Source organism: Pieris brassicae, chromosome 10 (genome assembly GCF_905147105.1).
Source record: "Pieris brassicae chromosome 10, ilPieBrab1.1, whole genome shotgun sequence".
NCBI lineage: Eukaryota > Metazoa > Arthropoda > Insecta > Lepidoptera > Pieridae > Pieris > Pieris brassicae.
In genome coordinates, this window is record NC_059674.1 from 12595690 (window position 1) to 12621759 (window position 26070).

The 26070-nt window shown below is 36.2% G+C and overlaps 1 protein-coding gene and 1 long non-coding RNA gene across 4 annotated transcripts; one reads left to right on the forward strand and one right to left on the reverse strand.

Annotated features, from left to right (window-relative positions):
- On the forward strand, positions 1 to 25639 carry LOC123714943 (protein MON2 homolog). 3 transcript variants are annotated; one of them, XM_045669639.1, is made up of 39 exons: positions 1 to 212; positions 517 to 648; positions 888 to 1070; positions 1415 to 1544; positions 1680 to 1780; positions 1942 to 2067; positions 2199 to 2278; positions 2484 to 2622; positions 2938 to 3052; positions 3513 to 3644; positions 5825 to 5921; positions 6132 to 6260; positions 6564 to 6646; positions 6717 to 6838; positions 8146 to 8265; positions 8720 to 8924; positions 9111 to 9244; positions 9506 to 9617; positions 10010 to 10063; positions 10972 to 11099; positions 11264 to 11365; positions 11464 to 11574; positions 11962 to 12137; positions 12294 to 12456; positions 13024 to 13159; positions 13497 to 13639; positions 14056 to 14163; positions 14605 to 14739; positions 14891 to 15050; positions 15758 to 15860; positions 16044 to 16188; positions 16311 to 16481; positions 17417 to 17527; positions 17614 to 17717; positions 18173 to 18318; positions 19001 to 19108; positions 19559 to 19655; positions 23537 to 23649; positions 23897 to 25639. In XM_045669639.1, the coding sequence occupies exons 1-39, from the start codon at positions 93 to 95 to the stop codon at positions 24016 to 24018; spliced, it is 4896 nt and encodes a 1631-aa protein (XP_045525595.1). In that variant the 5' UTR covers positions 1 to 92; the 3' UTR covers positions 24019 to 25639. The 3 variants fall into 3 exon arrangements, with proteins under 3 accessions (XP_045525595.1, XP_045525596.1, XP_045525598.1); XM_045669640.1 differs by having other exon boundaries at positions 10010 to 10051; XM_045669642.1 differs by lacking the exon at positions 10010 to 10063.
- Positions 4529 to 5307, reverse strand: LOC123714944. Its single transcript, XR_006754373.1, has 3 exons — positions 5203 to 5307; positions 4875 to 5004; positions 4529 to 4667 (listed from the first exon to the last, which is right to left on the reverse strand). It is a non-coding gene; the product is annotated as an uncharacterized LOC123714944 (long non-coding RNA).
- Positions 25640 to 26070: the final 431 nt, after the last annotated feature.

Below are 26070 nucleotides of genomic sequence, written 5' to 3' on the forward strand. Positions count from 1 at the left end.
TTAAAGAGGATTTGTGTTTTGTGTACATGGCATATTTTTAATTTGATAAAATTTAAAGCAAAACATGAAATAATTTGCGTGAAATCAGTAACATGGCATTTGTGAGTGCAGTTACCGGTGATGACTCCACGAGAAAATTTATGGACGTCTTGCAGAATGATTTCAAGACACTTAGCTTGGAAACCAAGAAAAAATATCCCCAGATAAGAGAGGTTTATTACTTTATTTTATTTAAACTACTTAAGTTTCATGTGAATATAATAAATATCACCATAAAGTTTGTCCCTATATATTTTAGTATATCTGTATTTACTACCATAACTAACATAAATTATCCAATAAGATTGAGAAATTAGAGTACAAAACCCAAAACAAATTTCTTCATTGAAATTTTTCTCTTATTAGATTTGTATCTTAATTCACAGTAATTATACAATTATTATAACACAGCAAGGTTCAGTTAGGTTTTTCTAATTTTGAATTAAAATAACTAACAGTCTGGTCTTTTCCTTTAAGGCATGTGATGAAGCAATAGAAAAGCTATCCCTAGCTGCCAATAATCCGCAGGCTTCATTGTATGGAGTTGTCAATCAAATACTATATCCTCTTGTACAAGGTTGTGAGTCAAAAGATGTGAAGATTATAAAGGTAAGAAATAATAATAAAATTGCTGCTTATTGTTTTGTTAGTCTCAAAATGAATGTATTTTATATAATTTTCATTATTAGAAATACTCATTAATGAAGAATGCACAGTTACCATGTTTGTAATATCATGTTTAGTTAAAATTGAGATATTAGGTTTATTGCTAAAAATTCATGGAAAACGCTTTAATTACATTGTGATTGCCACATCATAATTAATTACCTAAAAAAATTCTTATACAGTTCTGTCTGGGCACTATTCAACGCCTGATTGCCCAACAAGGCATTGATGCCAAAGGAGCCAGGCATATAGTTGACTGCTTGTTCAACTTGGGCCAGGCAAATACACTTGAGCTGAAGTTATTACAAACAGCTGCATTGCTTATGACTACCTCTGATCTAGTACATGGGGATACTTTAGCTAGGGTATGTATACCTATTAATAATATTTGTTTTTAGGTTACACAATTTTAACAACTATGTCTCAAGGTATAGTGATGTGCTAGTAAAACTAAACACGTTACAACCCATATAACAATTACCGTTGTACCTACCTCAAATGGAATAAGTTAGAAGTATTTTTATTTTGGAGGCATAGATTCTAAATTCCTTAATTATTATTTGCATAAAAGTCATATCATAGTCATATCACATATCAGTAGGTATAATGGCAAATGTTGTTTAACAATTGCAGTACATAAACAATTGCAGCACATAGTTTGTAATGTTGCATTACTTGCTCTGTATTAATAGCTAATAAATTTCCTTAGACAATGGTCCTGTGTATGAAAATGGTGGCAGCCTGTGAGGGTCGAGATGTGAGCACAAGTCATGCTGCAGCGGCCACTGTGAGGCAACTTGTTGCTTTAGTCTTCGAGAGGGCACTTGCTGAGGCAGATGGTGAAGTTTTTTTTATGATAATACTAGCTGATAGGATTTTTCAGCAATTTGCGTTATGTCCGTTAAATTAGTTTTTATTTAAACATATATTTCTCACATAAATCAAAGTCAATTTTAATATATCTTTTTTTATAGGCACACTGAAAGTGAATCCTGCTGATGTCAGAATACAAACGAATCAAAAAGCTCCAAAGGATCTTAAACCTTGTGCTGTTGATGCCTATCTTATTTTACAGGTAAATACTCAAAAATTATTGCTTCTCTTTTGCAGACAGAAATAAATAAATAATGATATTACATATAAATACTTTTATGTAAATTCATATTATTACATTTGTAACTGATTTGTTTCTTGGTTACATTACTGAGATGTATAACTTTCAATTTTATTTTTCAGGATATCATACAATTAATCAATGGTGATGCTGCAAACTGGCTTGTTGGAATATCTGATGTTCCAAAGACGTTTGGCTTGGAATTGCTTGATACTGTACTTACTGATTTTTCACCTGTGTTCTTTAAAGTAAGTTATTTTAAATATGTGTAATATTATATGATGAACACATTAAAAAAAATTACAAGGATTTGTATTTGTTTATGTTATCTATATAGTATAATTATATTTCTTTTATTTATATACTGTTTTTTTTACAGATAACAGAATTTAGATTTTTACTGAAGGAGCATGTATGTGCATTGATAATCAGGCTGTTTTCGCCAAATGTTAAGTACAGGTTAGTTCCTTTGTATTATATATTTTTATATCGAACTTTATATTGCTAGTAAAGGGCCTGGTTTGTTTCCAGGCGTGATTAACTATGTCGTAATAGCTCAACAGTGAGCAGTCTATTTGCCTTATAAATTCTTTAGTGAAACAGACATCTTTCTATTTCATGCTTATTACATTATTTTAAAATAATTTCTTTTATCATATTCCAGGGCAGCGTTTACTGCCCCCCATATACCAGGTGGTGGAGCGGTGGGAACCCCTCCCGCCCCAGATAGACCCCACTTTCCTGTTACTATGAGATTGCTTCGCTTGGTTTCTATCATACTGCACAAGTATCACGATTTACTGGTGAGTTTAAAGATATAAAAAGGATCAAATTTATCTAACCTTAGTCTATACAATATTATTATAGTTAGATAAAACTTGCTCAGAAATTTTGGACTTAGTATAAATATTAAATAAGAAGCTGAGGCTTAATTGATATAGCCTGATATAAGCTATGATATTGCTAATTCTGTATCTTTTCGACTCAAAAGGAGATCTGGAGTTCTTAAAAAAATCACCACATTAGTTATCATTGACAAGAATGCTTTTTTTTGTTGAACATCAAAATTGTCAATTGTGATATCTTTCTTTGAATTCTCAGTTTGATATATATTTTAGGTGACCGAGTGTGAGATATTCTTATCTTTAACAATAAAATTCTTGGATCCGGACAAACCGTTATGGCAAAGAGCGCTCGCTTTGGAAGTGCTACATAAAATGACTATACAACCTGGTGAGTTAAAATTTCTGTTTTAGAGAAATCAAAAACTTTTAAAAAATACTTAAGGGAGCTAACAAGTATTACGTAACGATTTTTTTCATTTTGTAAAACGTTACGATGCGGGGCAGGGATTGAATTACGCGTTATTGTTAATATTATTTTCTACTTTACAGTACTTTACACCACATAATGGTAAGTTTTAGGTTTAAAGAGTCACTGGAGTTGGTCACGAAACGTTTTACTATTGGAAACATAAATGTTATGGCGCGTTTCATAGGGGGGGTCCAAGAATCTCCAAAAATTGCGTACCCTTCCTAATATACTAAAATAATAAAAACATAAGATACAAGTATCACTTATTCGACGTAATTAAATTTAAATAAGTAGAAGCCAGGGGCTGTAGGCCAAGAGAAAAAGCCGACATAAATATTTCCATATAGCAAAACGTACTTATTTATTGATATTGTTTCAGATCTTCTCAAATCTTTCTGCGAGTGTTACGACATGCGTCCGCACGCAACGAACATCTTTCAAGATATCGTGAACGCGCTGGGCGCGTACGTCCAAAGTTTGTTCGTCGCTGCCAATGTTAATACTCAACCTGGTGAGAGATAAATCAACTTAAAATCACATTTTTAAACTTTTAGCTAATAGTTGTGTTGTTGTCAAAATGGATTGTATTTGCTGCAAATGATTGAGATTCGCATGGCCAAATTCTTTTGTATGTTAACCACTTGAGTCTGTCTTTCTATACAAATATTATACAAATATTATACAAGTATAAACGTAACACAAAACACGTTATACCAAACAAACACTTTTATTATTCGAGAATAATATGACTCAAACCCGTCAGACATCGTGACTATCCACGTTACCAAATAATTCTAGCTCCATATTTTCATAGATGTTATTGGATCCTGGTGTTTCATCTTCAAGAAAGTTTAAGGATTCTAATAAGAAATCATCTTCATGACTGTGATTCTCTTCTTTGTCTTCATATAGATAAATTTCTGATATTTCTTCTCCTTCTCGCCTAATCGAGCTATCTAATAACAAAAAAATATCAAGAACATTAAATTGTTTACTTATCATTCAAAAAAATTAAATACACCAATTCACGCAATACTCGTCGAGCGAGTTTGCTTGCCAAAGCCGTGTAAAAATTATTTGAAGAAGTCTATAAAGTATGGGGGTATGCAATTATTTAACCAATTACCGTCTAAAATTCGTAATATTAGCGCGTTTAACCAATTCAAATTAAAGATATATATTAGAATAAACCTATAGACTAAAATTAGGCCGGCTCATGTCGACGTGTATCTCGTTCGAAAATACTATTTTTTGTTATGGAAATAAAGTTCTTTAAGCATATTATAAACATTTTATTTTCACAAAAGGATTATTTGGTGTGATTTTCTTAACTTTATTTTAAATATATTTTAGTCGATTAATACAATTCGTAAAATACTTACACTTAGCATCTGATCTTAACATGGTAACGTTATTGTTACCACTTGCCAGTATATGTGTGTAAAGATCTATCAGACCTTGGCAGTGTCTCTTACACCGAGAATATGACATAAATCGGTTTGCGCGCAAGTCGCGCGGACATCCTAGTCTTTCGCTGAAATATATTTTTTAAATAACATTATTAAATTTTTTGCAAAATTTCAAACGCTTAAATGACAAAATATGATAAGTAAAACGTAAAAGTAATTTGTGTGTTTTGCAAATTGATACAATTTCGTGTGTAATTTTTTAATAATATTTTTAATAAATACAAGGTTTTATTCCAAAGAGTTTTCGTGGATATTATTTAAAATTATCCTACGTGCAATTTTGAAGCGGGAATGCAAAAGTCCACACAGGTCTCATTGGCGTAGAGCACACACCAGGAGAAAAACGACGCGTGCACTGCGTATACTGATAGTACACTTCTCGCTGACTTAGATATTTAAATCCTGAACATAATAATTATTTTTGTTTATTCTACCAGAGTATGAAATTTAAATTTCATATAGCTATTAAATTATAGTAGTATGTAATGGTACGAACTACGTGAATAAGCTTATATTAAATCGACGGATGCACCAATAGATGAATGTTTTATATTTCAAACAAAATCAACGTAGGTGTAAATAGATAACATACACTCGTACCATGGTTATTATTGTCAGAGTAATTAACATCGCAGGCTGTGATATACACAAATACTACAATGAATAAAACCGTGTTTAACATTTTTTAATATCTGACATTTCGTGGCTGCCTAGAAATTGGGCAATTGAATTTTTTATATAATCAATAAATATCGAAAAACCTTTTTATTGCAACTTGTTGTGATTTAAATTTTATAATGTTTCACATTTCACGTAATCTGTGGTCCAATCCTTATTTAAAAATCTCTTTAGCTATTGAATATTTTTCTAAACCCTAACGTGGCCATTTACTCAGAAACACATGCAACAGAACATCCCTTAACGAAATAGCATAAAGTGACTTAGGAGAGATTGCTTTATTTATAAATAATAGCTTTTACACATTAAGAAAACACTTTTTAAACGGATTGAAGCTATGTATTATTATTGTAAACTTATAATTATTTACATAAATTTAAATTTTTTTCGCGTGCTTTTCAGTGTCACGGTGACCACGCACGCTGTAAAGCACGAAACGTCGCGAAAAAAATTTAATTTAAAATTATGTAAATAATTATAAGTAATAATTAATAAATAATTGTCATTTCAATTATTAAGTTGTAGGATACTATTTTTTGTTTAGGATCAACCGGGGTTCCTCAACAAGCTGGTTTTTATTGGAAAGGTGTATGGCTACCGCTTTGCGTCATCTTCGAGCCTGGTACTGCAAAGTCTGTTTAGTAAGTAGTTTTTACATACATTAACAAAATATAAAAAATATGATAAAAAATGTATGGCTCCATGATGGTGGTGAAACATCAATTGATGCTGTACAATTGAAACACAAGTGTTACTAGTGATACACAGTAGTATCGTTATTTGATATACTCTGTGATCCTTTGCTAAAACATAAGATTAAAAAACGAATTATTATTTTTCATCTTTTTCAGCATAGAAATGCTCGATCGAACAGAAGCCCCCACAATCCAAGATGGCTACGGCATATCAGTTGCCTACGCATGTCTTATAGAGATAATTCGGTCCATCGCTATTAGTGTTGAAGGTGAAGAGTATTATAGGTAAGAATTTAACCCATGTACTTTTCCACATTTTTTTTTGTTTGTCCAGAAAGTAAAAAAAAAACCTTTTCAACCAACCGTCTAGGTCTGGGCTTCAGATTTCCTTCTATGCCCAGGCCTTCATGCCTAACAGACACCGTCGACTTTTCTAGCGTAGATCGAACGTTACAACATCAAGAAGTCGCTTGCTGAATCCACTAAGCAAGTGTCAAAAAGCAAGACATTCTTATTAAGTTTCATAGCCATTGATAAAGGCATTCACACTTAACATTGACTGTTCTGTGATACGGAATTATTTTGCAGGTTACAGGAACTGTATGATGATAATCAAAACGACAATGATGAGAAGGAAGTAAATTCTAATACCAAAGCTATTAGTAATAAAGGTAGTGCGGTACACAACTATTTGATTTAATTGAAGTAATGTGAGACATTAACAGTAAATTTTTATTATAGACACAAATGAGACCGAGACCAGAGAAATAACGAAGAACGGACATAGTGAGTCTGATCAGAACTCGAATATAGTTAGGAAGGATTCTGAAACGGATGACAAAGATCGGCAGCTTAGCTTACAGGTATCATAATTACAGAATGAAGCCCCATTTAGATGGAGAGAGAGTTTCGTACGCGACTATCAACAGCAATAATCGCCATAGCATTATCGTATGTTTACATACAGGCAAGAACTAAATTCTCACCTACGATTATGTAATACAAGAATCGCCAGTGATTTATCGCTAGTCGATTATCTGCGTCTATTTACACATCGACATTTCAGTAAGAAGATTCTTACTTACGAGAATCTCCACTAGTGTAAACACGATCTCCTGCTGATCTCCACCCACGTAGTCCTGGAATGCGAGGCTGTGGCTAATCAACGTATAAAAATCCTCGGAACAGTGAGGTCGCTCCGCGAAGCCTGTGAAGTGCCCGGGAGACTTCTGTTCTTCTGGAAGGAGTTAGGCTGGCTAAATTAGCCAGGGCTTTTACACACAACGGACCAACTACGCGTCTAAGTGCGGAAATTGAGTCCACCATACCTACCTCGTTGACATTTATGTTCATACGAGTATCGTACAAATCGGTTTGAACCGTTTTGAGTGCGAGATGTTTCATTCGAGTTTAGTGATTAATAGATTATTCATCTCAAAAATTACACAAAAATCCTTTAAATTCGGCGCTGCCGAAAATATTAAGTTCATTGAACGTTATAGAAGTTACGCGTGTTTGTGGAACACGGAAAATGAAAATTATCCCAACATCTTTTTTCCGTCTCTTTCCCCATCTAAATGACAATTTTAAAGCTGACAACATATAGATTACACACATAATTTTTTATATTAAAACAGTATCATAGTAATTAAGAAAACACTTTTTAAACTGATTGAAGTTATGTATTATAAGTTAGAGTAAATAAGGTACAGATGAAATCAATGAACCTTTGGTTTAGCTTTTACATTTTTGTTTATAAATGTTATTATTTATATTTTTTTCTTTACATTTTACTTTATTTAATTTTAGTTATGGTTACATGTTATTTTGAGTTTTTATCAATTAATTATGCACTTCTTGTAGGTGTTTCTTATTTTTTTGGTTCCATATAAGGGTTGCCTGGAAGGAATAGCTTGTGAGCGATAAGGGCGCCCGTTGCCTAATAACTTATGTAACCTGTTTTTTTTTTGGTTTTAGTTTTGTATGTATAATATTGTATATTATGGTAACGAAGTGAAAATAAAAAAAATTGAATTAATATGCTGTTAGTGAAAAATATTTTCTTTTTTTAAATGACATACAATAATTTAACAAATTTTACATTATTTATTCTGTTTAATGTGCACAGTTTTAATGAAAACTTTAACTAATAAAATCGTATCTATTGCAGCTTATAAAGTCATCTTGGTGTGGTTTAGTTTGGGGTTTATCAGTACTTGCAGAGGCCAGTATTGGAGAACTGGAGAATATTTTGTGTGCCATACAGACGCTTGCGAGAGTCAGCGGGAAGGTTAGTATGAAGGTTACTTGCATGACAAAATGGAACAATCACTTCTTTTCTGGTCAAGTTTAATTCTAATCATGCCTTTAAATAATGCATTTATTAAAATACCTTTGTTACCTAATTAAAGACATAGTACACGCCTATCGGCAAATACTCCACAGCGTCCTTAAGTCAATTTCTACCGCGCATCACCGCTATGTCGAACCAGCTGCTCACTGAAGTATTTCCGAACCAATTCGACTAAGGGTCCTTCAAGAAATAAGCGTACCCATTCTTGAAAGGCCGGCAGCGCGCTTGCGAGCCCTCTGGCAGTGCGAGCGTCCATGGGCGGCGGTATCACTTAACATCAGGTGCGCCTCCTGCCCGTTTGCCTTCTGTAACATAAATAAAGGACTATTTGCCTTTATGTTATAATGTTTGGAGAGTTGTCTCTATTTGACTTGTCGTATTTTCTTTCCAGGTGGGTGTAACAAACGCTCGCGATGCGTGTATAGGCGCTCTATGTCGTTGCGCTTTACCGGCTCAGTACTGTGTGCCTGTGTTAGGTGCATTAGCGGCATTAGCGTGTCCGTGGCCCGCTGCGCGTGCGCAACCCTCTCCACAGGCTGATCTGAGACATCATGTTGTATGGGTCGGGACTCCCTTACCCTGTGCGCAGCCACCTGGTAATAAAACGGAAAAAATATTTTATTTAATATATAGATATTCGTAGTGAGAAAGGATAAAATTCAACATAATTCATTTTAAGAAAATATTTGCCAATCATAAATGCAGTGATGTAAACCTTTCTTCGTTCCCCTTATTTTTATTTTTCCAGTATTGACTTAAATACCATGTCACGTTTGATTCAGGCCAGCAGCAGTCGTTCGTGATGGTGACCTCTCGTCACGTCACAGCAATGCGTGCCCTGCTTCAGGCGGCACGCCGGGATGGAGACACTATGCAACAAGCTTGGCTTCCGGTTCTTACTACGCTACAGCATCTGGTTAGCTTAATCTTTTATTTTTATTATAAAATTTGATATTTGTGTTTTTCAATCATATGTTGAAGGCTTCGAGCCTTCGTGTGAATAGAAGGTGTATTTAAATATATTTTTTTCTGGTATAAGGAAATTTCGGTACTTGATTTTTTTTTGTAAGTGATCAGTTCCTATGTGTTAAGTGTGTGTAAACCACGGATTTCCATCATCCAAGCCGTGTATGGAAAAGGGCTGAAAAAGTTTTGAAATACTTTTTTATTCCACTAGGTATGGATCCTAGGTCTGAAGCCGTCGACAGGTGGGAGTATGAAAGCCAGTCGTGCAAGTGCCGACGCCAATGCTGTCATGAGCACTTCCGCTGTCATGGCTGACCTTCCTGGTAATTGTAATTTTATTTAGCTAAGTTCCATTTAATTTCCATAAGAGGACTGTACAATACGAAAAACATATACGGGTGAAATATAGGTTACATTCAGATACAAAACTGTTTTTTTTTCTTTTTTTTAATTATTGATACAAGCCGTTTAATACAAGAAAAAGCTGATATCACAGCTTTATAAAAAATCTCTTCTTGAGACTAACGAGCAATACGAATTGAGAAATGTTTATAATTTTGTTTGAATGAACTATATGTAGATTAGTAGCTGATTAAATATCCATATATGTACTTATTTTGTATTAATTATACATTTGATGTTGTCGGTCTTTATACAATGTAGTAGTTTTGTATGTGGATTAGTCATTTTTGGTTGCAGTATAAACTGATTTCAGGTCAGCAAGTTCCCGTGGCGGAATCTCTGGGAGTAATGAGCGGTATTGATATCTGTAATACGAATATTTAATTAATTGTGTGCTTAATTGGAATTACGTATGGCTAGATATGGATTGTCAAAAGTAGGTTTTTGCATCCACAAAGCGAAAAAGGGAGTCTATGTTTGAGTGTACCTATGTGTTGAAATTTTCGTGACTACCTTGGGTCTTTTACTGTCGTATAAAAGTCTTTATGATAATCAAGAGCCTGAGAGTTTTAGATGGGGTTAAAATCAGTAGTACTTTTAATATTCAGTTTTATCAAAGTTGTTTGTGTCAGTCCGGTTTGGCTTTTAGTTGTTAAATCCTATAATCAACAAGCTCGGGTTTTAAATTTAATTGAAAATAAATATTACATATAGATGTATGCAGATGTATTTATCACTGAGAGGGAGTGGTCAACTGTGAAATTTTCCTAAAGAAATAGAGGGTAGGTACAGTGGTCTCTGAATATCCTTCTAATGAACAGTGGAAATACTTAATAGACCATACCAGTTTTAGCTACCAATAACAGTTATATAAAGATTACACTTTTTTTTAAAGTGATAGATTCCAAATATGCGCACGAAACGACTAGTACAACTGCTAGGGGTCGCTTGTGTCCGTCCAACGCACGGGATTGGAGCTTGCTGGCCTTGTTCTAGCACGCGATTTTGTTTGATTTTGCACTGCCAACATAGGCCAGTCCTGCTTTGCACAAACGCTATCGCTCATTTTCATATAGCTGTTTTTGAAATGAGTAGAAATAATTTATCAAATGGGTGCTTCAATCGACGATTTTTACAATTAAAATTTTCATGTAACGACCATAGAAAAGTAATTTAAAACGAAATCGAAATGGGTTTTTTATCTGTGGAGTTCCTAAGTGGTTACTACAGGGGTCCCTTTACATGGACGTATTATACAATATTCACAAATTTCAGCTCTATCGGCAATGTTATCGAGAGTGTTCGAGGCTTCAAAGAATCTGGATGATGTTGCTTTGCACCACTTGATTGATGCTCTATGTAAATTGTCCAATGAGGCTATGGATCTGGCATATTCGAATAGGGTGTGTATTCAAAGACATAAGTGTTTGAAGTATTTAAAAATGTTGTTTTCTAATAATTTGTCCTTTTCTTATCCTATACAAAAAAGTTGGTCGACAATTAAGGTGTACCAAGTCTATGGCACAAGATGTATGTAGTTTTATAACAATAGATATTGAACTTTCAGGAGCCATCATTGTTCGCGGTGGCAAAACTTTTGGAGACAGGGCTGGCAAACATGCATAGGATCGAAGTGATGTGGAGACCTATTACTAATCATTTACTTGAAGTATGTCTTTATATAGTAGAATGTAGTTACAGCGATATGCCTATATACTTAAGAGTTAGTGATTGTTCGATTTGTATACATATATATTATGTTAACAGGTGTGTCAACATCCACACATACGCATGAGAGAATGGGGAGTAGAAGCCATCACTTACCTTGTCCAAGCCGCATTTCAATATCATCACAATAACCCTGCGTTAGTTACAGAGGTGAGTCGAAGTAACTTTTTATTTTGTTCGTATTCATTTGTTACACATTAATATACTATATTAATAACATATTTATATTAGATTAGATTAAATATCTTGATTTCTTTAAAATCTATAAGTATCAAGACTACATTCCCAGTATAAACGTTTTTCGGTTTTGGTTACGCGACTAATATACATTTAAATAAATCTAATTTAACACATAAACGCTGATTACGATATTTGAAAACCACTCTTAATATCGAGATTATGTTAAAAATGTTAATTCGTATTTATATTCGTTAAAGATATTTCATTAAAAAAAATATTTTTTTTTCCATTTACTTACTTTAACACTTTTTATCAGGCGCTGATATATTTATTAACATAATTTCCGTTGAATTTTAGGCCCGCGAGCGCCTTATACTTGAACCACTAGCAGAATTATGTAATGTACGTCATTGCGACGTACGCGCTCGTCAGTTAGAATGCGCGGCGAGATTATTACACTCCCGCGGGGAGCAGCTCGGTGCCGCTTGGCCCTTGATGATGGAGATCATTTCTGCTATATGTGATCAACATAGGTGAGATATTATTTATTTTTAGTATTAGAAAATAAAATGTGTGTAACACTTCAGGTTTTGACTATGTTTGTTCAATTGTATTCGCTATTAAAACTATTCGATTTGTTTATTATTTCTTGTTGTATTGAAGTAAATAATAACATGTTTTGCATGCAGCGAACAATTAGTACGGTCAGCATTTCAATGTGCGCAACTAGTAGCCGGAGACTTATTAGGATGTGCGGGACCCCGGTGCTTACGCCGTGTGCTAGCTGCCGCTGCGGCCTTTGCCAGGCAGACCAAGGAGCTCAATATTAGCCTTACAGCTGTTGGTCTTATGGTAAGAGTAACACACACGTTTTCTGATGAATAAGTATACTAAGAAAAACACTTTTTGAACGGATTAAAGCTATGTATTATTATTAAAAACTTATAATTATTTACATAAAATTCTAAATTATAATTTTTTTTCCGACGTTTCGCGTGCTTTTCTTAATGTGTAGAAGCTTTTGACAAAAGACAATAAGTATACTATCTTCCTAATATTATAAAGGCTTTTATGGCTTATATTATAGAAAGCATACGTTATTATTACAGAATAAATAATTGATATATATCTGTGGTCATAGATCGGACAATGATAAGTACACTTTCGCTCAGGACGACTTATTAAAATTTCGAGTGTTTCATATTTTAATAGTCCCTTCAAGATTTCTTAATAATGTAATTGCTTGTCCTGTAAAGTAATGAAATTGCATTTCTCATATACCTATTGCCACAGACATATCTCATAATATTAGGGTTTAGTATAAATCTTGTGATAAGCATGTTTTCATAAAACATTCAGGGGAATTAATAGACAAGTTGTATGACGTTAGAGTGTAATTTGGAATTCTAATTATTACAGTGGAATATATCAGACTATTTATACCACAAGCGGGATAAATTGTCTGTGGCCCTCGCGAACGAAGCGGCCGCTTGTCCGGAATATCCCGATTTACCACCTCTGGACAGACTTTGGATGTGTCTTTACGTACGACTTAGTGAGTATAACATAATACTTTAACGTACGAAAGATTGACATCTACACTTCGTTACACTACAATATTTAAAAAAAATTAACATAATAAAATAACTGGCGGCCTTATCGCTTACGAGCGATCTCTTCCAGGCAACCACTGTGAGTAAAGAAAAAAATAAAAATGTATTAAATTACATAAGATGGTTAGTTAAATATACCAAAAAATAATTAATGAATTTGAATATTAAATTACCATTTTGGTGTTATTCATTAAAAACATATAGAAAATAAAGATTTTGAACAACAATTTTTGTTGTAACCCTATTTTTTTACTTAACGTTTGTATTTATCACTAAAAGGTGAGCTATGTACGGAACCGCGAGCTCCAGTGCGTCGTGCAGCCAGTCAGACATTATTCAGCTGTATCGGAGCACACGGGACCCTATTGAGCAAACCCGCGTGGAGAGCATTACTTAATATACTCTTCCCTATGTTGCAACAGGTACTTAGTATATAAAAAAATAAGACAATATTTACAATTTCCCAAATTTCGTTATATACATTAATATGTGAGATATTTTCATTTTATAAGTAATACGATTTTTATTTTCGGATTAATCGTTATGTTTCATGAATGATTTTAATTACTCAGGATTGTGAATAGATCTGATTGTTTGATACTTTTGCCATCCAACTGTACACATTGATGAGTTTTCTTTCCTATCATAAAAAATCTGGAAGAGCTTAACAGCGACAAAGTTTCCTACTGAATTACGTAATATAAATTGTTCCCTAATATGTCATATTTGCAATAGGGTGTAATTAAGCCACTTTGTGACCTATTAAGAGTGGCATGACGAAAGGTATTCGTATAATATAAGGTATGACATTCCATAATCGTATTACATCTTCGTTTAGGTACAAAAACAGTCGAACATTGCGAGTTCGGAAAAAGTTGATACAGGAGAACATATCTTGATACATCACACCAGAAACACAGCGCAGAAGCAATGGGCCGAAACACAGGTATTTAATAGGAGACTTGTAATTGATAACGTAAACGATTGCAATTTAAAAGTACTTAACTTATGACTATATATAAAAATTCTCGTGTCACAATGTTTTTTGCCATACTCCTCCGTATGGCTCGACAGATTCTTATGAATTTTTATGCATATTCAGTAAGCCTGAGAATCGGCTACTATCTATATACCCTTAAGTGATAAGGGGTGTCCACCCCAAATTTTATTTTTTTGTGATATAACATACAACCCTTAATTGTCACCCCTATACGATCAACCCATATTTTTTATTATAATAGATAATTATTTTTATTGAACTAAAAAAAGTTTCCTATAAATAATATACATGGCAAAACGTCGTTTTGCCGGTTCAGCTAGTAATTTTATTTAAATAACTTTTTTAACTGAAAATGCTAATTTATAATGTTTTTTCCAATTAATGCAGGTTCTAACCCTATCGGGTGTGTCTCGTGTGTTCCACTCGAGGTTCCAGTTATTGACTTCCGTTGGGGATTTCCAGAGGTCGTGGACGGCACTGTTAGACTTTATTGTTGATTTTGCACTAAGGAAGAGTCACGAGGTAGGAAACGAGAGAAATTATTGTTTATTTTCATTTATTATTTTCTATATATTTTATGGACACATCTGCCTTCATGTCACAGTTTTACATGAAAGTAAAACATAAGCGATAGTAATCGCTAAAGAATTTAGGAATTAACAAATATTTTCAGGTATCAGTAGCAGCGTTAAAGTCATTCCAAGAGGTGGTGACGGCAGCAGGTCGTGTTGAAAGTGAGAGTGCGGCCAGCAACAAACGCATTTGGTCTGCTGCGTGGGCTGCTTGGACCAGTATAGCGTCTAACCTGCATTCTGATACAGCCGCTAGGACAGGTTGACTTTTTTTAACGAAAACTATTATCGTACAGAAGAGAGAAAGTGTCTGATGTGGCGGCGTGGGTTGTTAAATATATCGTTATACCTATTTAAATTATTATATAATCCGTATTTATTTAATTTATGATTGCTCAATATTTGGAATAATTGGCAGAGAAAGAAAGAAAGGAATCGGCACAGTACCTTCAACCTCGTGCCTTCGTCTCGTGGCTGGATACCTTCTTCTTTAAACTAATTACTTTAACACTTCACAGAAGTAAAAGAGCACTGTATATTTGTAAATAACAAACAGCAAATTTAAAAAAAGCGGTGCGAGCGTGCGGCGTATGAACGAAAAAAACCAAATCGCTGGTCGTCAAAATTACACCTACCGCTTGCGTAATCCTTTTTTCTTAAATGTAGACGCAACATCGCGCGCGCCACCTTTAGCCTGTTCCGGAACTAGTGCCTCCACAGGATGGGAATTATTATAGGTGTGATGAGATATGCGTTTAGCAAAATTAGGATGCATATATTGAGCAACCATTAATATAAATGCGAATTTGGCGCAACCATAATGTACTAGGCCGAATCACTTATAAATGTTTTTCATGGTATTACAGAATTTTATAATAGAAATTTTGTAACTTAAATTTTTCTTTGTACCACATTATTTCACCTGCCTTTCTTCAACAATTTACTTGATAAGTATGTTCATATTTCAGTGCCAGAGGAGGGTAAACCTGTTGAGTTGTATTCGCCATCACTGAATTTCCTTACTACTCTTGTGCAGATCTTCCCTCTCATCTTCCAACATATACGACCATCGTGAGTAACTTTTGCATAAAGTTATTGTTAAATAAATAATAAATAAGATCCCTCCATGTTGGGACGGTCTTCTTGAATTTAGTATAAATTTTACGGGACTGATGTTGAGAGAATATTTTTAACTATACTATACTTTTGTATAATAAAAATTGTGTATTAATTCTATTAAAAATTCCTTTAAAGTTTTACCCCAAAAGACGTAGAGCAACTCGGCCAATGTCTATGCAAAGTGTGCAGTGTTGAACCGTCCGCATCCGCACTTGACGGCCTCGGTACGGGCACGCCCGCTAGTATGCACGCGCTGCATTGCCTCGACACTGTACATAAGGTATTACTACATCCAATTAACAAAGTAAATTTATTATTAATCATATTTAACAGTTAATTTTGTACGTCGACAAATATTTCAATTGACGCTATGATTTATTATTTGATTTTTTTCATTCATAGGAGGCCCTAGTCCGCCATGAGTTATTACCAGCGATGTTCTCAGCACTAACATCTCTTGCGGATGTCGTAAGCTCCCAAGCGGCAGCAAGTGCCCGTTGTCTTTCCGCTGCCGCAGCGCTGTACCGGGCTGCGCCTGCGCCGAGTAAACATATTCTACCGCACTTACTGCAGGTAAATTTGACCACGGTGCTTGAAAACAGTTAAATTAATAACAGGCAATATTTTTCTTTGGTACTTTCTATAGTAATTCGTTTAGTCTGTTCAATCTACATATTTAGTCACTCTTAATACGGATTAATCGATTGAAAACTCATGTGTGCAATTCACACGTGGTAGAAGTGAAACCTTCAAAAACAAAGTTATTATAATTAATAATTTGTAAATTAGACTTTTTTCACTACCTAAAAGTCGGATTAAGCTTTTCTTTAAAAAATATATATTTTAATGTTACATTTTAATTTATATGTTTAATATCAATCTTTAATTTGTCAAAAACTAAAATAATTAAAGTTTCAAATTCCATGAAATGAAAAAGACACAGACACATAAATTCACAAGATTCAACGTGGGTAAAAATGAGATAGAAACTATTCCACAGTGTATAAACCTTAAATTAAGTTAACTTTTAATTAAGTGTAGTAAGAAGTTTTCGCTTCAAAAAGTTTATATAATTGATAACAATGAAATTGATGAAAAATGATATGTAAATAAAATTAATAAATTTCATCTCATTTTATAATTGAACTAATTACTTATTTAATTTTTTGCACGTCTGTTTTTTTATTCATAAAATGATCAAATACATAGTAATTAAAAGTTTATACACTGCAATCTCATTCTCTCCCACGCCAAATCCTACGAATTTATGCGTCTTTTGACTGTCGCTTTTTCATTTGCATCCGGTTTGAAATCACAAAGATTCTAAAGAAGTTTCACTTCGAAAATTTCATTTGTGAATTTGCGTAATTGGTGTGATGTAATTTAGTAAGACTTTTTGTAGTATTTAGTTTTACTCCACTAAAGAGTATCCTTGTCCAAACGGGATCAATTCTAACTTTTATGAAAGTGGAGAAATGATTAAATATCACACACTTTTATTTTCTTAGGCTCTTCACACAGCAGTAAAGAAGTGCAGTCCTGAGAAACGAAGACGGAACAGCGAGAGAGAAAGAGATCAACCGGATGAGACGGCGCAAATTGCTACATTGTTGTTGCAGGTACATTATATGTTTAAAATATTTGGGATTTTTGAATAATATTGTATGCAATGATTTACAGCCAACCACATTTTTGTTTAATTCAGGTTCTGGCCACTGGGTTACCGTTAGCGAGAGAAAAGCCTGACGATTACAAAGAGTTCTGGGAAATATTGCCCGGCGTGCTCGAAACGTTTATGTTTGAACCACCGTAAGTTTATATATATTGGTTCTCTTGCTATTAGATTGCTTTTGCAAAGGTATTTCATCGTTCTATAACGCCATATTTATTTACTAAAAAAAAGCTTGCAGCATTAGTAAAAATATATATATGGATTAAATCGGAACAGACAAATTCTAAAATTAGCTGTGTTTAAAAAAGAAAAAAGTTTTAGGTTTTCTGTTCTTGTTTTGTTTCTTTCGTTTAAATTTGGATTTGTAATATGTTTCCTATTGCATTATGTCTATTGTTTTATGTTACTGTTAAATAGAAAATTATGCAATAAATATATTGAGGTATTTCTCGCGCACTAGTTTGTCACATCCGTGCAAACTGCGCATTTATAGCTTTTAACTTATCAAATTTCGTTAAGAACGTCAATTTTAAATCGATTTAATAAGATATGTGAAGAAACCCTTTGACATATTTGCTTTGTTATTGTATAGTGTGGGGTGCGGCGGCCAAGCCCGTGAAGTCGTATGTGTGATCCGCGATGAAGTGTTGGGCGGTTCCCCTCGAGCACCCGCCCATGCCGCTAGACGCGCCCTGCATCTCGTCAGAGCGGGATCCATGCATGCCAACCACGCTGCTAGTATGTATAAAATAGACTTTCAGGCTTATTTAAAAGATAATAGTAATTGTAGTTTTTTTAATGAATTTAAAATGTTGAGCTGTTTTTTAACATTACTTAGAATGCTAAAATTATTGAAGTGAAACTTCTTTATGGGCGTTACGCGTCACATTTTTCGTTTACGCGCCATTTTTTTCTTGTCCCTACCACGGTTGATTCGAAGAGATTCAGATATAACAATGATATTAATAATTCTATTACAATTAATGAAATTCTGTAATAATCTTAGTCATAAGGTAAAATGAAATATTTGTGTTATTTCTATTCATATCTGTGATAATAAAAGCCTTTTGTTCAACTTACTTTATCTAATTAAACTTTAACCAATTTCTGTAAAGTTGCATACAACAGATAATTTTTCGAAAAATAAGGTCATAAAGAAGTTTCACTTCTTACGTGTGTACACTAGTACACGCACACATTTTTTACTGACTAAATGATTAAAATGATTTTATATCGTAGTATTGTTAACGAACTTAACTCTTCACCGCATGACCTTTTATTTTCAATAACTTCACTGACGGCCAACTTGGCTCCGTATATAGAGCTGTTTGTGTTTAGTTAACAGCTCTAGAATTTAATATTTATTTTAAGCATATAACTCTATCGGTGTATAGTGTTAAATTCGTTTTATAATTTGTAGAAAACGAGCAAGAACTACGGGAACGTGAGGAATTTGCCCGAGCGTGCTTTGAGACTTTATTGCAGTTCTCGATGTTGGAAGATGTCGATTCTATCGCAGCCGGAGATGGTAGATAATCTTTTTTTAATGTAACTTATCCTCTGTATGCTATACCAGATTAGTATGTGGTCCATTATGTGCTATGACTTACAAAAGGCATGGTCCATCTCGACTAAGGTATTATAAAAATAGTTTTGAATTCAAAATTATTAAAACGTAAATAAGGCAAAATAAAAAATTAACGTGTGTGTACTTTATGTGGACGCGTTAGACGTTATTCTTTGGCATAAAGAGATAAAATCTTTTCATTTTTTGCCTTATTCTACGTTTGTAAAAAAAACGATACTAACGATAGGAAAAACTAAAATGTTGACTATAGCTAATTTCAGGATGTTGGGTTTTTGTGTAAAAATTTTGTCTCATTATTTTTCCCTCACGCGCAAAAAATGTATACTTAACGCTAAAAATCGTATTATGAAAAAAGTATAACATTTTTTAAATTTTGTTTTCAAATTTCAGAAGACGCAGACCCACTAGCCATAATGCCACTTCTAGACCGGTTTCAAGAAGTCATCTCGAAATACAGTTCTGAAGACGATTCAGAACCTTTATCCAGGTTCGTAGTGACGTGAAGGATGATTAAACAATACATTTGCTTGAGGCTTTCCGAGATAGCTTGCTTTGCTTGATAGATTTTTAGGCGTCGGGACGTGACGACCCCATCGCCCACTGATGAAATAACCTGTGACAGAGGTTATTTCACCAGTGCAGTCAGTCAACCCCCTTCCTAGTGGGAGTGCCATGCTGTTGCTTTCGGGCTTCAGCCAATCGGGCAGGCACGACCGGGGCAGTACCACTGTCTCACAGAAAACCGGCGTGAAGTGATGCAATAGGTTCATCTTATTGTACTCGCGTTTCGTGCGGTGAGTGAGACTCCCGGAGCCCATCAATTCCCCCCCCCCCAGAATATGAAGATGCAGTTTAAACAGAGATTACCCCAGGGGGGTACCACACGTTTCCGCTGTGGAGAATCCCCCTCTGAGCGTCCATCATCGGAACAATCAGTATTCGGTGGTGGATGCACAGGCTGCCCTTCGTATTCTGGGGTGGGCAAAAACTGCGCAAAAAACTATAGGTTTCGATCTCGGGGCAAACGGAAGAATTTACCGAAGGCATCCCCTTCCACGCTCTCAGTGGACTTTACCAATGTTAGGGGGCTCAATTCTAATCTTAACGCGGTTCACTTTCACCTCGAAACTGCGAAGCCGGCCTTATTCTTCCTTACTGAGACTCAGATATCCTCCCCGGCTGATACTTCCTACCTCTCCTACCCGGGGTACAAATTGGAACATTCATTTGTGCCGCGGGCGGGAGTTTGCGTGTACGTCAGAGAGGATATCTGTTCTCGTCGCCTCGGGTCGCTTGAAGGAAGGGACCTATCTAGCCTCTGGCTGCGCGTAGACTGCGATGACCATCCGCGATTCTACGCATGCCTGTATAGGTCCCATAGCGGAAATACCGAAACTGAGCGACTCATTGAGCACATCCAAATGGCTACAGATTCCCTGCTCGAAGGGGTTCCTACCGCTGAAATCGTGATACTTGGCGATTTTAACGCTCACCATGCCGATTGGCTCGGTTCGGAAACCACCGATCACGCGGGAAGATCCTTTCACGACTTTGCTTTAGCTTACGACCTGTCACAAATGGTCCCTGCGATTACGCGAATACCAGATGTGGATGGTCATAAACCCTCTTTGTTGGACCTTCTGCTGACCTCACATCCGGAGACCTATCAAGTCTCTGTTGACCCGCCATTGGGTTCATCGGATCATTGTGTGGTCCGGAGTACTGTGCCTACTACGCGCCCTCCTCGGCCCCGTTTTTCGGGTTGTCGTCGTATTTGGCACTATCGGTCAGCAGATTGGGATGGGATGCGGTCTTTCTTTGCGTCCTACCCTTGGGGGCCTATGTGCTTTTCGTCGGAAGCTCCAGATTCCGTCGCTGCCTCTGTCGCCGAAGTGGTTCTGCAGGGCATGGAACTTTTTATTCCATTCTCTGCGGTGCCGATCGGTGGCAAGTCACAGCCCTGGTTTAAGCGTTCTTGCAAGGCGGCATCGCGTCGAAAGCGAGAATGCTTTAATGCATGGGCGGAAGCAGAGATATCTCGTTATGCCAATACCAGCGAACATAAAAAAGCATATAACTCAGCCTCCAGGTCCTTCAAACGGGAAATCGCTAAGGCAAAGTCAGAGCACATCGCCAGATTTGGCGAGAGATTGGCCCAACTCCCTTCTGGGACCCGAGCCTTCTGGTCTCTCGCCAAAGCTGTACAAGGGAATTTTTGTCAGCCATCGATACCACCGCTGCACAGAGAGGATGACTCGCTCGCCCACACTGCGAAGGAGAAGGCCGACCTCTTGGGCTGTCTCTTCGCGTCCAACTCGACTTTGGATGACCGGGGGAGATCACCACCGGCGATTTCGCGGTGTGATAACTCAATGCCGGAAATCACATTCCGGCAACGTGCTGTTCGCAGAGCACTATCTTCCTTGGACATTCATAAGTCGAGCGGGCCGGATGGTATCCCTCCAATTGTGCTGCGTACTTGTGCTCCTGAGTTGGCTCCGGTCCTGACGCGCCTTTTCCGGTACCTGTACTCGCTCGGCACTGTCCCGAAGTGCTGGAAGACCGTTTCGATACATCCGATCCCTAAAAAAGGCGATCGCTCTGATCCATCCAACTATCGCCCAATCGCAATAACCTCCTTGTTCTCCAAAATAATGGAATCCATTATTAATGGCCAGCTCTTGAGTTATCTAGAGGGCCACCAGCTGATTAGCGATTATCAGTACGGCTTTCGTCGCGGTCGTTCGGCTGGTGACCTTCTAGTATACCTTACTCATAGATGGGCAGAGGAAATTGAGTCCAAGGGGGAGGCACTAGCGGTTAGTTTGGACATAGGGAAAGCCTTCGATCGGGTGTGGCACAAAGCACTGCTCTCGAAGCTTCCAGCCTACGGGCTTCCTGAGAAATTATGCGACTGGATCTCCAGCTTTCTAGCCGATCGGAGCATCAAGGTCGTCGTCGACGGAGCATGTTCCGACCTTAAACCCGTGAATGCTGGGGTCCCACAAGGCTGTGTTCTGTCCCCGACCCTGTTTCTTCTGCATATCGTTGACATGTTGCAACTTAGCAACATTCATTGCTATGCGGACGACAGCACTGGGGATACTCTTTACACTGGCCGGGCAGGTATTTCTCGGGCAGTTGTCGATGAGTACCGGAACAAACTTGTGTCTGAAGTCGAAACTCTTTTACGTGGAGTCTCGGACTGGGGTAGACTAAACCTAGTCCAATTTAACCCCAAGAAGACACAAGTTTGCGCGTTTTCCGCGAAAAAAATACCCTTTGTCGCTACTCCTCTTTTCGAAAACACTCTTCTTGAAGCCACAGCCAGCATCGGAATACTTGGCGTTGACATATCGAACGACGTTCAGTTTCGCGGTCATTTGGAGGGAAAGGCTAAATTAGCCTCCAAAAAGCTTGGTGTGCTCAGCAAGGCGAGACGGTACTTCACTCCGGGCCACCGCTTGCAACTCTATAAAGCGCAAATACGGCCCCACATGGAATACTGTTCTCACCTCTGGGCGGGGGCTCCACAGTACCAGCTCCTTCCACTTGACCGTATCCAACGAAGAGCGGTTCGAATCATCGATGACCAATCCCTCTCCGAGCGGCTCGATCCTTTGGCGTTGCGTAGAGATGTGGGGTCACTCTGCATCTTCTACCGCATTTACCATGGAGAGTGTTCAGAGGAGTTGTTCGGATTAATACCTGCAGCTGAGTTTCAGCATCGGACGTCGAGGCAAAATACAAAATTCCACCCGTATCACCTCGACGTCCGACGTTCCACGACTGAGCGTTTTTCAAGGCAATTTTTGCCGCGCACCACCGCTATGTGGAACCAGCTGCCCACTGAAGTATTTCCGAACCAATTCGACTTAGGGTCCTTCAAGAAAAGAGCGTACAAATTCTTAAAAGGCCGGCAACGCACTCGCGAGCCCTCTGGCATTGAGAGTGTCCATGGGCGGCGGTATCACTTAACATCAGGTGAGCCTCCTGCCCGTTTGCCCCCTATTTTATAAAAAAAAAAATTGCGTGTTAACTTTATAAAAACGATAGTACTTTTATCTGAGTTGACAGATTTTAGAATAATGTTTTCTTCAAGTATAATTTTGCATAATTGCTTTATTATCTCTTATCTTGAAGGAAACCACCGTGAAGGAATAGGAATGTCTTATACACAAAAAGACGTCAGCGTGTGTCAGGCACAGAAGGCTAATCACATACTTGCCTATTAGAAAAAAAAAACATGAAACAGAAATCTCAAGCCAAGACATCATTGGTTTTTGTATTTTTGTAATATGTGACTCTAAGATAACATAATAATCCATATCGTGTATTTTGTTTTAATTTAGTTTTGATTATTTCCAGACATCAGCTGTCTGAGATTTCGTTTGTCCTAAAAGCGATAGCGACCCTCACTGATGCCATGAAGCGAGCGCCGCCCGCAAAAGTAGACGCTACGGCCTGGCAGAAGCTTATAGGTGAGATTAACATTCCAGTTATTTAGCCGGCTTTTCAAGTGAATTTTTGTTTTGCTAGGGATTGTATATACATTACAAATATGTAATGTATAATTCGAAGACATTGTACACATTGTAATCCATAAAAAAATATTTGTTTCATCTATTTAGTAATTTTAGTTGAGTACATGGTCATGGCAAATAAGTTCGAAACAGGTTCCGTCAATCGAATATAGTAAAAGCTTTTACAAATCGTATTTATCTATAGGTATATACCCGCTGATAGTGGGTCTGGCAGCGGGGGGACGTGCCTCGGGGCCCGGTGGTTCAGGGCCCGCAGTGCGAGAAGCCCTCCTGCAGTTCGGGGGTCTTCTCGCTGCGCCGCCCTAGCGCCTGCTTTACACCATTCACATATAGAGCACGAGGCTTTAAAACCGTCGTCAGCCTGAACAATCCTTGCTAGAGATCAAATAGAATGGGTTCTGTCAGGTCTTATGGGCCGTTTTCAGGTTTTATTACGAAGTTCCGAATTTATGAAAGAAACCGTTATTTTAAGGAAGAACATTTTTTCGTCTGCGAAGGTGCATGGCCGTTATAAACACAACACTATATTAAAATAGAATCACATACATACATATTTCTGTTTTTTAAAATCCAATAAACTTATTACGGGTTCATCGTCGGGGGAATCCACAAATATCTAAGATACTTGATATCTATTTCCAATATTATGTTCGGTAACACTAATTGCTAATATACTGAAATCTGCACCTTGCGAAATATTTAGATAAAAAAGTTGGAACTTTTACAACCAGCGAATCGAAAGAATAAGGCTCAGCCATCCTTGACAGAATCCATTCGTGGCACTTATAATTTCTGGGCGATTTTAGGCTAGGATTCAATGTTAAAATTAGCTTAAGCCAATAAATAATTTCGCCACTGATATTTTTGGCTGTGAATTGGTGATATGGCTTAGTCGTTGATTTAATTCGGCTGACGACATCAACCTGCTATAGTGCAACGTGAATAGACTAGTACGCGTAGTGCGAGATTGTGTTGCATAGTCAATTCGAGTGATCATCGAAATAGTGACGTTAGTGTAATAATTAATCATCTAAAGGCTTGTCGAAATTGAGTTTTTGTGTATACTTGATTTGTAAATTACATTTGTATGCATTATACTAATATTTCTACTTCCATGAGCTAGTATACAAATAAATTTTTGGCAGAACTGCGATCTAATTGAATCTAAAGCTAATTTTGAGTCTTCAAGTCATTGTGTAACCATAGATATAATGAAAATAATAAATTTTCCACTTAGTTAATATAATTGCAGCAACTTCCAGACTAGTTATATGTGCATATTTTTGTTTATCTAGAAATTATATGTAGGTACATGCTGTATTCACATTCCTGTTTGTGAGTTATTTAAAATTTCCCAAAAAATCGGACATAAGTAGTTATAGGAATACCTCATAGAGGTTGCATGCATTATTACTTTTATACGATAGAAGCTAGCAACACACTAGATATCCATAGTTGTATTTTAGTAATATTCAATATACAATATTTTCAGGACAAGTAAACGAAAGTAAAATTTTGCTTAGACAGAATTTATTAGTCAGTAGGTATATGGAATAGACTGAACGATTTATGCACAGATATTCCAGCAATTATGAAACAAAAAGTTAATCTGGAATTCTATCTTGACTGGTACGTAACAAGTCATCTTCGACTTCTCTACAAGATGGACTATTTTCACTCAGTTTATTCCATGTTTCCTGTCTATGATATTAAGTAGATGACATGCTAATAAATAGATTAGTAGTTGGCCTAAATAGGTTTTTAGTGTGCTCTATAATTTGTAATTTATTTTCATATAATTGTGTTGTAAACTGAGTTACCGAAGTTTATGAAATTGTAATGCAATAATGAATACTCTTAAGGATTAACTGTTTGTTGTAATTATGAACGTTATTTTTAAATATTCTATTTAAGTTATTCGTTTGTGACTGACATTAAAGTAATTTAAATACGTTGTTTTTTATTAATATACATAAAACCCTTATATAATCCATAAACAGATTACGGGTTTCCTATCTGTTTTGAGGAAATTTTATATAAGTCCTTAATATTGATGCACTATTGAGTGTCTCAGTTGGTTGTGCCCTAAGGCTATCATTATTGAGCTCCACTGCTCCCTGGTAACTCTCGCATATAATGAAATACCGTAAGAATCTGAAATCACATTCGTAATGTATATAAATATCATAAATAAAATATTTTTCTGTAAGAAATGCGAAACATATAAAAATATAACTTGCCTTGATAGTGAGATCAATCCCTCTGGTATTTTTAGTAACGGACATCATTCATTCATATAAATAAGGTATGACTAAATCGATAATCTAAAATAATGTCTCTTTCCTGATTTTCTTCCAG

What these genes read in the sequence shown, in the direction of transcription:
- LOC123714943 (XM_045669639.1), top strand. Translation starts at nt 93, where the DNA reads ATGGCATTTGTGAGTGCAGTTACCGGTGATGACTCCACGAGAAAATTT. An exon ending in ATGCCTATCTTATTTTACAG is followed by an intron (nt 1,781 to 1,941) that starts GTAAATACTCAA and finishes TTTATTTTTCAG; the next exon opens with GATATCATACAATTAATCAA. An exon ending in GGCCTGGCAGAAGCTTATAG is followed by an intron (nt 23,650 to 23,896) that starts GTGAGATTAACA and finishes ATTTATCTATAG; the next exon opens with GTATATACCCGCTGATAGTG.